This window comes from Phascolarctos cinereus, unplaced genomic scaffold (genome assembly GCF_003287225.1).
Source record: "Phascolarctos cinereus isolate Bilbo 61053 unplaced genomic scaffold, phaCin_HiC Scaffold_4;HRSCAF=312, whole genome shotgun sequence".
In the NCBI taxonomy this organism is placed as follows: Eukaryota; Metazoa; Chordata; class Mammalia; order Diprotodontia; family Phascolarctidae; genus Phascolarctos; species Phascolarctos cinereus.
The window spans coordinates 134,374,671-134,388,166 of record NW_027555847.1 but is presented as its reverse complement, the minus strand read 5'-3'; the positions used below and the strand labels follow the sequence as shown (position 1 = coordinate 134,388,166).

Below are 13,496 nucleotides of genomic sequence, written 5' to 3'. Positions count from 1 at the left end.
GGCCTTGGTACTCTCAGCTGCCCTGTTCTGGCTGAATCTGGCACCGCCCCATCAGCATGGCCCGTGCTGTCTCCCTGCTTATAGGTTCCTTATGGGTGCTTCTTGCGGAGGGGGTAACATGAAGGTAGATGATGCAGCCTACGAGAGCATGGGACTCCGCCCCCGCCATGCCTACTCCATTCTGGATGTCCGAGATGTCCAGGGCTTCAGGTGAGCACATCAGGGGACCTTGACCCTGCTTCATGAGGAAAAGAATGGCAAAAACCCATGAGCTTAAGTTTCCAGAGGGTGCCTGAAGGGGCTAGAGTTTCTGGGGTGCTGAAGGCCTCCTGAATTCTATCACCAAGGAGCAGGGAGGGGGAGAGGAGCTCACTATCCAAACTGTTCTGAAGACCAGAGGGTACAAATGTGCTCTCTGAAATAGCCTGGCTCTAGAGCCCAGGACTTTAATAACTGATGACAGCTTCTCAAGACCTGCTGCCAGGGGCTGAGTGTCTCAGGTGGCTAACAGTCCAGCAGCCCTCATCTGTCACACTCTTCTTGCCACAGGCTTCTCCGACTTCGGAACCCTTGGGGACGATTCTCCTGGAATGGCAGCTGGTCAGATGAATGGCCTCACTGGCCCGGGCACCTGCGCCATGATCTGATGCCCCATGGCAGCAGTGAGGGGGTCTTCTGGATGGAGTACAGTGACTTCATGAGGTAAGTGAGTGGCTGGGGTAGCAGAAACATACAGCAGAGTGAGCCGGATGACACGAAGGTGCTGTAGAGCTTGGGAATCGTTACCTTGAGAACAGGTGAGCAAATGTCCATTACTTGTGCTTCACCCAGGATTTGGGGGCAGGGGATTAGTGTAGGTGCTTAATAAATATTGTATTGAATTGGCTACATTGAAACAAAACCGTAGGGAAGCCTCCTGTTGTCTGTGGAGCAGGTTTATACCCTATGTGAGGAGCAAGGGCCTACATGCTTCCAAAAGACTGCCCGTGTCTTTGAGCTAGACTGAACACTCAGCAGCAGCAGCTTGTGGCTAGACTTGAACTGCAGTTCAGGATGAGCATGGCTACTAGTCTTCCTATTCGCCCAATGAAAATAACTCTGCCTGCCCTTAGAGCCTTGTGAAGGAGTGAATACCCAGAGAGCTTATTAGAGCCCTTTGTGAAAGGTTCTCTGGCGCAGAGGACACCAGGGAACGGATGTACCCTCTGCAAAGTCTGTCCTTAGGTGGATTAGGACTGGGAGAGGTACCTCACCGGATAATTTGGGGACTTTGGTCTCTGTGGGGCATCTCCCAGTCAGAGTAGCAGGTCCTAGCCCCAGATCCGAAGCTCCCTGCCTCATATCCCTTTGGAGTTTTGTGAATTCTGTGGGCCAGCGCTGTTTCCTCTGAGAGTTCATCTTTGTACATCTTAGCATACTGGCACTAATACAAATGCTGAGTTGCTGAGAGCAGTTCCTCCCTTCAAGAGAGTTAGTAAGGTCGTCAGTGCCACAGGGCGAACCAGGCAAGGCATGGTAGCCCCTCTTCCTTTTGGGCAAAAGCTGATAGCTGGGGAGGGCCTGGGAAGTCCAGGCCTTTAAGTTCTGGGACAAAGAAGAGAGCAGTGGGCATTCTGGGGGTGGGAGAGGAGGCCGGGTGTTTGCTAGCCAAAGGTTGGCTCATAAGACTGGATGGGGCCTGTTGACACCCACACGGCAGTGATGTGAGACCCTGGATCCATTGCGGCCAGGCAGTAGATTCCAGATCGGAGTTTCTGGATTATGATGTTTCCAGTTCACGGGAGCTCTGACTCAGTCAGACACAGGAGTGAAGAATGAGAGCTTCACACCCGGTGTGGGGTGAGAGAGGAACAAGGGACCATTAGGCTGTTTCTTGATCCGTCCAAGTGAGGAGCTCTGTTCCCTGGGGTAGGAAAACATGGGCCTCTGAACTGCAGGTCACCTGATGGGTAAGTCTAGATAATGTATCAGGGACACCTGGCAGACTTCTCCCCCTGCCCATCCCCCGTGAGGCTTCCACATGGGATCCTGGCACCATCTGGTGGTGAATGGCAGCATCTGCAAGAGGCGAGAAAGATTTATTGGGTACGTGTTCTCTACAGGAGCCTGGGCTTGGAGAAGAACAGATAGGAATGTGGCATAGCTGCTGCCTTCCTGCGGCTTGCAGTCTGTTCCCCACCTTGGCATTTAATGTTTTTTTACAGCCTGGTTTTAAGCTAACTTTCCAGCTTATTTCATATTGTTCCTGTGCACATGTTCTGGGTTCCAGCCAAAGTGTTCTACCTGCTGTTTCTTAAACCCTTAACATTCCCTCTCTAGCCCCCATGCCTGGGGTGCGCTCCTTTCTCTCCTTCTTTTGATCCCTAAATTCCTGTAAAGGATCGGCTCCTGAGACCCCTCCTCCTCTTCATCTCCCAGTTACTGCCCTTCTCTCCATTGCCTTGTGTTTACTTATCTGTGTGCAGGCTACAGATCCCATTATAACAAGCGTAAGCTCCTCGAGGGCAAGAGCTGGTTTTCATTTTTGTTTGGAGAGCTCCAGCCCCTAGCACAGTGTCTGTACTTAATCAATGCTTACTGAACTAGATTAAGAGAGAGAGTTCTAGGCCTAGCTTCTTACCAGTGCCCAGCAGGGTTAGATGCTTTGGAGAAGACAGGAGGGAGGAAAGGGACACGATCCCTCCCTCCCATGAGAAAGCTGAGAACGTATTTGGGAAGTGGAAGCAAAAGCACAGGAACAGAAATTAGCCTGACATATTCAAGAAGCAAAGCAGGCAATAGGGGGAGTGGAGAGGAGACAGAGAGAGAGAGAGAGAGAGAGAGAGAGAGAGAGAGAGAGAGAGAGAGAGAGAGAGAGAGAGGGGGAGAGAGAGAGAAAAAAAAGATAGGCTGGGTAGGTTGTGGAATCTGGAGGGAAGAATTTTGCATGTGGAATCACAAGGCGTGAGGGAGTTTGAATTCCACGTCTGCCATTTCCTAAGTGACTTCTTTTTCAGGTCTGAGTTGGACTGAATGGCTACCCAGGTTCCTACCAACTTGAAATTGGGGGGGGGGCAGGATTCTTATTCTCTGACTAACAAGTCCCTTAACTTCCTTCTGCCTGTTTCTTCATCTGCAAAATCGAGGTTGGACTACCCAACTCACAGGGTTATGGAGGAAAAAGTGTTTGTAAACCTTTAAATACTATACAAGCGTGAATCAGGATAGGTGGGGAGGGCTAGGTTCTAAAGGGTCTTGAAAGCTAGGTTGAGGAATTTGCACTGGGAAAGCCATTGAATGTTTAAGTAGAGTGAATAAGTGAGTGAATGAATGAAAGCATTGTGCTAAGCTCTGGGAGTACAAATAAAAAAATGAGACAGTCCTGGCTCTCCAGAACCTTGCTTTCCAATAGGAAGAAACAACACATGTAAGAAAGTGCTATCCAAGAAGGGTTTTTTTTTTATTTGGAAAGTCCTAAGAATGCCTTTTGGAGCCTTTGGGGAATAGATTGACACACTCTTTCTAGTAGAAAGAGCTGTATTGATTTGATTACTTACAGAACTAGAAAGGTGATGGGGAGAGGGGCACAGGAACTGAAGGTATGCATGAGAAATTAAATTGGCAATGTGTGCAAGATTGATTGGAGGCCTATTCACTCGCTAGGAGGCTGTTGTTATCCTGGTGTGAAGTGATAAAGACTTGGTGGAATGGAAGAGAAAGGGCAAATCTAAGGCCTCAGTCTTATGGGGGCTCCTGCTTCCCAGGGAGTAAGGGGCCTGGGATGGCATTGCTGAAAACCTCTAGGCTACCCTCTCTCTTCAGACTTTCTGAAGAGCCTGAGCTGAGACTTCAAAGGGAAAAGAAACTCAGATGGGGAGCCTAGAACCCAGAGAAGTGAGCTCTAGCCATCATCCCCATGGAGAAAAGGCCAAAGATCTTTGTGGTTTTTTACTGTCAAGGCCGTACAGTGAGTTGTATGGTCAGTAGAGTAGCCCACAGATGATTCTGCCTTCTCCTAATTTCCTCCTCCTTCCTGCAGGTACTTTGATTCTGTTGATATTTGCAAGATCCACTCAGACTGGCATGAAGTGCGGGTGCAGGGTGCCTTCCCCAGTAAAGCAAGTGGGCCCGTCATGGTGACCTCCCTGACTGTGCTAGAACGAGCCACCCTGGAGTTCGCTCTCTTCCAGGAGGGGAGCAGGTAAGTGCCGGGCCAGGAGGTGTGCAGATAGTTCCGGAGTCACAGGGAACTGCTCTGGGGGTATTCTATACTCTTGCTTCTGTTAACACTACTTACCCCATCCCCAAGGTTATCATACACCACTGAGAGAAGGATGACTATGGCCCTAGGCCACTTCCCACCCTTAATCCTATCTAGGCTTCGTTCTTCTGTGGCCACGTGGTCCAGGTCCCTGGAATTCCATTACCTGGTAGACTACTTGGCCACTCCTAGATCCCTCCCACAGTCTTTCTGTATATAAGGTCCATCTTGTCTCCGTTAAGATGCTCAGATTCTTACAATCTAGCCTCTGTTCAGATTCCATAAGAGTCTGCCCAATATGACGGATGTTCTAATAAGCCTTGTCTTTGGCTGGAAAAAAAAAGAGTAGGGTGAGGATATAGGAAAGTGGAAAGACTTCAGATCTTGGCCACCTTTGATTTGACTTTTGTATGAAGGTTTGGGAGATAAGAGTTAGGGTATCTAGGAAGACTTCAGGATAGGAGAGAATATTGAGAGTAGCTAGCAGATAGTAGAAGGAGCTCCACCCTGGGCTCTTCTGAGGCACAGCAGGCCCTGTTTGGTAAGGCATTCTGGGTGGATTTCTTCCTCGGTGTGGGTGACATCAGCCAGCATTACCACCATCCCGACATCATGATCATTTAGTCAGCCCCTGAGCCGTGCAGTATGGCATTCTCCCTAGGACAGATGGGGTTTAGAATCCTGACCAGAGTATCCCCTCCCCATCCCGTTCCAGACGGTCAGACACTGTTGACAGCCATCTCCTGGACCTTTGCATCATGGTGTTCCGAGCAACCTTCAGCAGCGGGAATAAGCTGAACCTGGGCCGACTGCTGGCCCACAGCAAACGGGCAGTGAAGAAGTTTGTGAACTGTGATGTGATGCTGGAGCCGGGGGAGTATGCCGTTGTGTGCTGTGCCTTCAACCACTGGAGCCCCACCTTGATAGCTCAGGGTAAGGACTGGCTGTGGGCAGCTTTCTGACCCATCCAGAATAACGGCTCCACTTTGGATGTGACCTGGGCAGCCAGCGAGGGGGCACTGGGTGATGCAGGCGAGAGAACAGAGGAGACATGATGAGAAGTTGTCAGTCAGGGATATAGATGTAGTGACTGGGTCAAATTACTTAACTCACCTGGGACTCAGTTTCCTCTTTTGTAAAATAGTTAGACCACTTGATCTCATAAGGTCCCTTCTAGTTTGAAAATTCTGTGATTTTTTGAGGAGGTTCACATGGGTTTGCATCTAGCTATGCTTCTTACCAGCTTTATGCCCTTGGCCAAATTATAGCCTCTTGAGTCTATAAAACAAAAATCTTAATATTTTCGCTGCCTCTCTTGCTCTATAAATTGTAAAGTGCTATGTAAATGTGAGCCAAAATCATGGTGATATAATGAGCATCTCCTATTTGTCCAACCCTATGTTGAATGTTATGTGAAGATTCAAAGGATGAGGGGGCAGCTAGGTGGCGCAGTGGATAGAGCACCGGCCCTGAAGTCAGGAGGACCTGAGTTCAAATCCAACCTCAGACTAAACACTTGACACTTACTAGCTGTGTGACCCTGGGCGAGTCACTTAACCCCAATTGCCTTTAAAAAAAAAAAGATTCAAAGGATGGTGGAAACCCATCTTAGCCCACAGAGGGGACCTCATTAGACCAGGGGACATAGAATGTGTGAAGATATCTCCTGGTCCAAATAACAGAATTTTGAAACTACCATGTTGCCAGCTATCCTTGGATCTATTTGCCTGGAAGTTTCTAGAATGATCAAAGCCAAAGACCCACAGCAGAACCTCTTAGCATAGATAGCCTTCCTCAAGGAAATGTAGGTGACCTCTAGGGTCCTTTCTAAGCCTTAATCTGCGATTGGAGGTGGTTGAGATCAGGAGTTCTAGTTTTGTTTGAGAAGCCTGATAAGTGTCTAAGAAAGGTGTCCTCTGCCATGTAGGATGGATTAGGCCCCAGGTCCCACCTGGGGTGGGCCGGGGTGGAAAGAAATCCTTTGGGAGAGTCTGTGATCTCTCTTGCTATTTAGAGACACTGTTCCTTTGCTTCCCTTTTGTTCCAGCAGAGTAGGTGGACTTAGGGAATGGGGTCGAGGAGACCTTGTCCATGAGAACTGGATATATCCCCAGCAGTAGATGGGGAAGGTCTGCAGGGAATGGAGAAGCTGAGATGTCTGCCCACACTCAGGCCTCTCCCATCACTGCTTTGCCCCCGCCCAGTTTCCAGCCCGACAGGAGGAGTAGGGCGCAGTGCCCCAGAACCTCCTGGGCACATATTGGCTATCTACAGCTCGAGACTGGTCATGGTGGAGCAGATTGAAGCCCAGCCCACCACTCTGGCCGACGCCATCATCCTCCTGACTGAGAACAAGGGCGAAAGGCATGAGGTAGGTACTAGATGCAAGGAGGGAAAGAGGAAGGGCTCCAGACCTGGTTCATGGCTGCCAGTCCTTCCACCAGTTAACGATGAGCTTCCCTGCCTGTCTTCATGCTTCAGTAAGCCAGAGGGCCAGCTCTGTCACAGGACCTCAGGGGCACCTTCTCCTTCAGGGGTGTTGTCTGTGATGAGCATGGGGATGTGGATGGACCTGGTTTCAGATCCAGGCTCTGCTCCTTCCAAGTGTGTCACCCCCTTCTTTGGGCCTCAGTTTATTTATCTGGAGAGTTAGGAAGTTGGACAAGGTGGTTGTCTAAACTCCTTTAATGGCCCTTGCTTTCTCTGGTTCCTCTCTGGTTCTGCTCTCCTTGGATGCAGCTCTTCAGAAGGCCAGTAGAGGGCACTGGCTGAATAGCTGTGGACTTGGGTGGTCCCTGCTGAGCCAGAGCTGTCCAGGCACCAGCTTCGCTGTCCCCACCTTCTTCCCTTCAGAAAACTGCTCATCTGTCATTTGTGTGGGGATGGGGATGGGGCACAGGGAGGAGAGGAGGATTTACTGATATGGGAGAAATGCCATCCCCCTTCGCCCTAGGGCCGGGAGGGCATGACCTGCTACTACCTGACACATGGCTGGGCAGGCCTGATTGTGGTCGTAGAGAACCGTCATCCCAAGTCCTACCTGCACGTGCAATGTGACTGTACCGACAGCTTCAATGTAGTCTCCACCCGAGGCAGCCTCAAGACCCAGGACAGTGTCCCACCCCTGCACAGGTGAGGCCCTGCTGGGTGCCAGCATCCTGTTAAACCTTGGCCCCTTCCCTGAACAGGAGCCCTCTTGGGGAGAGAGGTTATGGACGGCAACAAGGAGGGCACTTTCCAGGTGTATGTCCTAGTATCCTCAGTGGGTTGCTTTTCATAGCCCCTCATCTTCAAAGCAACCTCTGGGCAGTGTCCGCCCCTGGTGCCAACATGACAAGGATGAGGGCGGGAATTTCCTCCATTCTGTCTGGCTCCATCACTTGGTCCTTCTCCTTCAGGCAGGTGCTGGTGATCCTATCCCAGCTGGAGGGGAACGCCGGCTTCTCCATCACACACCGCCTGGCTCATCGAAAGGCTGCCCAGGCCTTCCTCAATGATTGGATGTCCACCAAAGGGACCCACAATCCTCTGCTCACACCTGAGGTTGCCGGGCTCCACGGTCCCCGGCCCCTATGACCCTTGTTCTGCCCTTCTAGGGGCATCTCACTTTCCTCCCCCAATCCCAGCCTCTCTTCGCTTCATGCCTTCTCAGTTTGTTGAGGTTCCCAGCCCCTTCTGCTCTTCAGGGCAGCAGAACCCACCAATCTCCTGACCTCTCTCTGTTCCCCTTCCCTCACCCACAGCCACTCCCTCGTCTTTTTGATTACTCTAAGGGTTCTTCTGGAGTCTCTGCCTTGGAGCCAGCACACCTGAAGTGAAGTCCCATGCCCTGGGTCTTTCTTTCCTGTTTCTGCCCTAGAGTAGAATGGGAGAGATCAGACCAGCTGGGCTTGGGATTCCTATCACTTCCCCTCCCCCTAGTTGCATGCACTTTATGAGGGAGACTCGGAAGATGTAGGGGGCAGGGACTTAACAATGCTTGAACCTTAGAAATCTCAGGATCCCCACCCAAGGGACATAGTCCTGTAGCCTGAAGTGGGCATTACCAGCCTCCTGATTCTGACATCCTTCTACTTATTGAGTGGAGAGCTGAAGGTGGCTGGCCCCAGCGGCATGATGTGGTGGTGAGCCCTCGTGGTCCAGGATCCAGCTGTGGCATCAGCTTCTGCAAAACAAAATACCTCTAACAAAGACTCTGCTTGTCTCCACTGCGGCCAGTCCCTGGGAAGCTGCTAGAGATCTAGATGGGTGCAGAAAAGAGAGTATAAGGGCTGGGGATCAAGAGTGGGTTGGAGGAGATATCCCTCTGAGCCCCTCTTCTAGTTTCTTCTATCATGGGAATTTGGGGGTCCTTCCCCTTGAAAATTTGAGCCAGGATTTCAAACCACAAAACCAAAATGCTCTTGGGGGCAGGATTGGAGGCGCTTTGGTGTTTATGGAAGGAAGGCTTCCAGTGGAGGTACCTGGCTCGGAGCTTTCAGGTCCAAGTTCACCTCTTCCTTCCCCTTCCCTGGTTCATCTCCTTTCAGGGATACAGCAGCCATCTCCCTCTTTCCACTTCCCAACCTTACCCAGGTAATAGGGACCTGCTGCCCCAATATGAAGGACTAGGGTCCTGAAGGATCCTGGTTTTCCACACGTTCTGTGAGGAGTGTTTGTCAGCAGCTGGGCAGGAAGACAAGCTAGGCCCAGAACTGTGTTTTGAAACTTTTAGTAAAACAGAACAAAACTGTGTCTAAAGGAGATGGGAATAAAAACGGGGAGTACAAAGGCCTGGATTCTGACAGAAGGTCCTCTCTCGCCTCTCCTCCTGACCCCTTCCCCTCCCATCCCCACCAATGATACTATGCAACTCCTGGAGAGAGCAGTGCTAGGATAGAAGCCATGCCCTGAGGGTGGAGAGACAGGGCCTGCCTTCTGCTCCCACCTTCCCTGGGGTGGGAAGAGGCTGCAATGGCAGGGAATTTCACTTTGGCCCCTTTGTGGTAGTTATAACTATTCTGTGTCCAGTGTGGCCTAGGATAGGGGCAGGAGGGAAATGTCCAAAGGATCCCTAAGTGGCCACGTTGCTGATGGCAGATCATTTTGTTTGTACTGACATTCTGTCTTGAACCTTTAAGCAAACTCTTCTGCCTTGTGAGCCCAGGACAGTAGGGCTGACAAATTTGTTCTCACCTCCTGGGGAAAGGGTTGAGATGGAGTGGGAGATCTGTCTCATTCGAGGAGGAGGCCAGTAGTCTCACTTCTCTTGCCCCAAAGGTTCTTGATGTGATGGATATCTGTTTGGTGTGGCCCTGGAACTCAGCTGGGATCAGTGAGTTCCAGCCTATGCCAGGCTTTCCCTCCCAGCCCCCAGCATTGGCTGCCCAGGGCTGCAGCCACTAGTGCCCCGCCTGTCTCCAACTCAGAACAACCTACCATCCCAGAGTATCAGGGCCATCATTGTCCTGACCCCCATTCTGGTTCCTGGAGGGTTTAGAGGGCCTTAGAAACCCATCTCCCTTTTGGAAACACAAAACAGACAGGGCTACCAGTCCCATGAGGTTTTAAGTTTTGTACTAAGTAAAACTAGCACTTGTGAAAACTAGGATCCCTCCCCTCCATGACTCCATAGGTGCTAAGTTTTTAAACCCAGGGCCCTCTCTGGGCATTGTACCCCAGCAGCAGGGGTAAGGGAAAGTCCAGTTTGAGTCATTGTTCCCACTTGGCTCTGGCTCCAACTGAGACCAGCCAGCCTGGCGTCCTGTTGGGCAGGGGCCCGATTTAGTGCCAGGCTCAACAAAGACTTCAGAATAATAATTCAGGTTTCAGAAAAGTACTAAATAGAAGCATGTCACAGTGTAGCATAGCTCCCAGCTTCACGCATTTGGATATCCCCCAGATCAAATCCCATCTTCACCAGCTAGCCGCTCCCAGCAGCCAATCCCAATGCCAGGTGGTTAGCCTGGTACACACATTAGTCTCATCCCCAGTATCCATTTTGCAGAGGGCCTTTTGCTGTCATTAGGTTACCAAAATCCTCTCTCATATACTCAAGCCCCAGCTCTTTTTTCGGAAGCCCAGGGTGAAAATCCAGCCTCTGGGGTGCGGGTGGGGATAGAGTCTCAGACTCGGGGCCCAGGTGGCTGGTAGTGCCCCAGCAATTGCTTTCCCCACCACCGTCCCTATCCCTCTCCCCCCTGCGATGTACCCTTTCCTCCCAGCATTCCCTGTGCCCCTAATACCAGAGTGGGGCGCAGCAGTGGGATGTTGAATTCTTTGGTGTCTGTTTTGTGAATGTCTGAGCCTGGGCTCCCTGCAGGAGGGAAGAAGGGGAAGGAGGCTCACCAATCCTGGGTACTCCTGCCCCCAGCCCTCCCACAGGACCCCACCTCTGCACTGCCTCATCAGACCTGCTGCCCCTTCCCCTGGCAGCGGGGAGCCAAGCTCATCCAACCCTTTGTTTCTGTGGTTCCCTTTTTTAAAAAAAAAAAATCTGTCAAAAAATACCTAAAACACTATAATCTGCCCTCCCTTTTCTCCTTTTTATTTCCTTTTATTCTCTCTGAGCTGTGAATATTTTTAACCCTGTAAATACTGTCCAGCTCTTATGAAACATAGGCTATTTTGTCAATTGTAAATCAGAACTGTAATCCCTGTATGATACGAATTCTCCATGGGTGGTTTTCAGACTCAGGCTCCAATGGACCAAATAAAAAGTTTTGTTTTTTAATGAACTCCCGGAGTCCACTCTTGTCTTCACCCCCACCCCAACTCGAGGTTTCCTCCTATCACTAGCTCTGGACAGAACGGCCTGTGTGGTGAGACGGGAAGGAGACATGGGCTGCTCAGAGCTCTCCTGGAGTCCATTTCTGCCTGGGATATCTCAGCCCCTCGGAGAAAGCTCCCCAAGGTGGGCCTCCTGATCCGGCATTTGGGCCTAAGAACCTCTCATGTCACAACCAGGGTCTCTGGGTACCCTAGTGGCCCGAATCCCACTTGTGACACCAGCTGTATGACCCTGGGCGAGTCTCAGCCTTTCTTGGTCTTGATTTTCTCACTTGGGGTGTTTCTCAGGGTTCCAGTGAAATAACATATATAAAACACTGCGGTCCTTGGAGCACTCCATAAATGTCAGCGGTGATTATCATCACTGGCCTGGCCTTGCGGAAGCTCCAGCTGTGGGGAGTGACCCTGCAGTTACCATCCTAGATGCAGTTGCCCCAAGCTAAGCTCCCGGTGCTTTCTGTCCCAGGGAACACCTCTCCCTCTTCTCTGCTGCTGGCTGAGGTCTGAGAAGAAGCTTCATGGTGCCTTGGGAAGAGCACTGAACGGGGAACCAGAAGTCCTAGCTCTGAGTCAAGCTCAGACTCAACCCAGACTCAGTCCACTTAATGGGCAGGTCATCTCATATCCATGGGCCTCAGTTTCCTTATCTGTAAAAGAAGAGGATTGGACCAGGTGATGGCTAAGGGCCCTTCCAGCTCTAACTGATCCTGTGATTCACTAGTTGTGTGAGCCATGAGCCTTAGTTCTCTCCTCCATATAATGCTTGCACTGCCTGCCTCACAGGATTGTCAGGAGGATCCAGCAGAAGCTGCTATCAGACCCAAGGGCATGGGGGCATTTTGTTCTCTGAACGGCTGTGGCTCTTCTTAGCTCAGCTCACCACAATGCAGAGCCGCTCTGGAGAGGGAACTTGCTAAGCCAAGACTGGGAGAACCAAGGCCTTTTTTGGGCTGCTATAGCTAGAGCCCCAAAGAAGACGGGGCCAGACCTCAGGGGCATTGCTGAGGAATGTCAGGGGCATCCAGAGACCTGGATGTTTGGGGAAGAGCAGAGGTATCCCATGGGAGGCTGCCTGCTTGCCCTTCTTAACTAGAAGCTGTGTTGCTGAGGCAAGGAGCCAGCTGCCAGCACCGAGGGGAAGAGTTCAGGCTGGGGCAGCTAGGTGGTGCAGTGGGTAGAACACCGGCTCTGGATTCAGGAGGACCTGAATTCAAATCCGGCCTCAGACACATAACACTTACTAGCTGTGTGACCCTGGGCAAGTCACTTAACCCCATTGCCTAACCAAAAAGAAAAAGAGTTCAGGCTTCTTAGCCCTGGGAAACCCTGACAGGCCTAAGGGTACTGTTCTTCCCAACAGAGAAGTGGAGGGGAAGAAAAAGGGGGCCACCCCATCTCCTTTGGCTGCACAAGACAGTTCTACCAATGATATGGAAGGCCCAGGGTAGTGCCCTTGCATAACAAAGGCTGCCCAGAACGGTCTGTGCTGGCTTTGGTTACCTAGTAGACAAGAGAAAGCAGGAGTTGGGAGGGGGAAGGGGAGGGGATGGTGGAGAGGGAGGGAAGGAGTCAGAAGGGCTGGCCTTGGCCTGCCCCTTGACTGGCCTGGGGGAGGAACCTCAAGAGACCAGCACAAGGAGACAGAAGGAGAAAATTTCTGTCTTTCTCATAGCAACTTGTAATAGATTTTTCCAGGCAAAACATCTTTGCATTCAGGAGGCCTTGTCTAAACCTATCAGAGTCACCCAGTAAGGAACAGATGGAGGGGGGGGGGCAAGATGGGGGTGGAGAAAAGTTTTCCTCTTTATCTCCACCTCCATTCCTCCACCCCCACCCCTCTTCACTCCTGTTTTCCTTGGGAATTCAGTACTACTTCTCTAGTGGAAGAACTGTGGTAACAGAAAAATGTACCTAATTCCCCTTCTTCTCCTGCCCTTTATTAGGGGTAGGTCCTATTAACTAGGTAGCTGCATAGTTGGCATTATTAAGCTCTCCTTCCCTCTGAATGGATTCTTGGTGGACAGGATGTGTCCCCATTCTGTGGGCTGCTCAGGAAGGAGAGAGGGAGGTGTTATTTCGTCCAATATGTCTTGCCCTGCCCCAGGACCCCTGGGGTGGGGGTGGGGGGCAGATAGGAAACTAGCAAGAGTTACCTGGTACTGTGTGCCCTAGGACTAAAGGAGATTCTGGTGAGCCCTAAAGAGGCAATTTCCATCTAATGGGACCTTTCCCCCTTGCCCCTCCCCTACATGCACATGGTTCTGGGGCCACCTCTAGCACCACTCCATGGCCCGGGCACCAAGCAGTACCCAGATCAAGTGAACATCACACTCCCTAATCAAGGTATTTTCATTGGTCTGAGAGCTCCCTTCATTGAGACTCAAAAGGTGACCTAATCTGATCTCTCCATGAGGGTGGGGGCTTCAGGCTTGAGATGGGGAAAGCAAGGGTCAGGCAGGTCATTTGGAGATACTGAGTCTTAGACATC

The 13,496-nt window shown here is 51.1% G+C and overlaps 1 protein-coding gene across 8 annotated transcripts in view; it reads left to right on the top strand.

The window, feature by feature from the left end:
• Positions 1-10,956, top strand: part of CAPN15 (calpain 15) — a 98,815-nt gene extending 87,859 nt beyond the window's left edge. For 6 of the 8 annotated variants that reach the window (XM_078152610.1, XM_021006651.2, XM_021006655.2 and 3 more), the window contains 7 exons: positions 85-210; positions 550-702; positions 4,019-4,180; positions 4,956-5,173; positions 6,445-6,611; positions 7,194-7,372; positions 7,639-10,956. In XM_078152610.1, coding sequence (XP_078008736.1) covers positions 85-210; positions 550-702; positions 4,019-4,180; positions 4,956-5,173; positions 6,445-6,611; positions 7,194-7,372; positions 7,639-7,816 — 1,183 coding nt within the window. In that variant the 3' untranslated portion in view covers positions 7,817-10,956. The other 2 variants (XM_021006654.2, XM_078152611.1) reach the window with 2 other exon arrangements.
• The last annotated feature ends 2,540 nt before the right edge of the window (positions 10,957-13,496 follow it).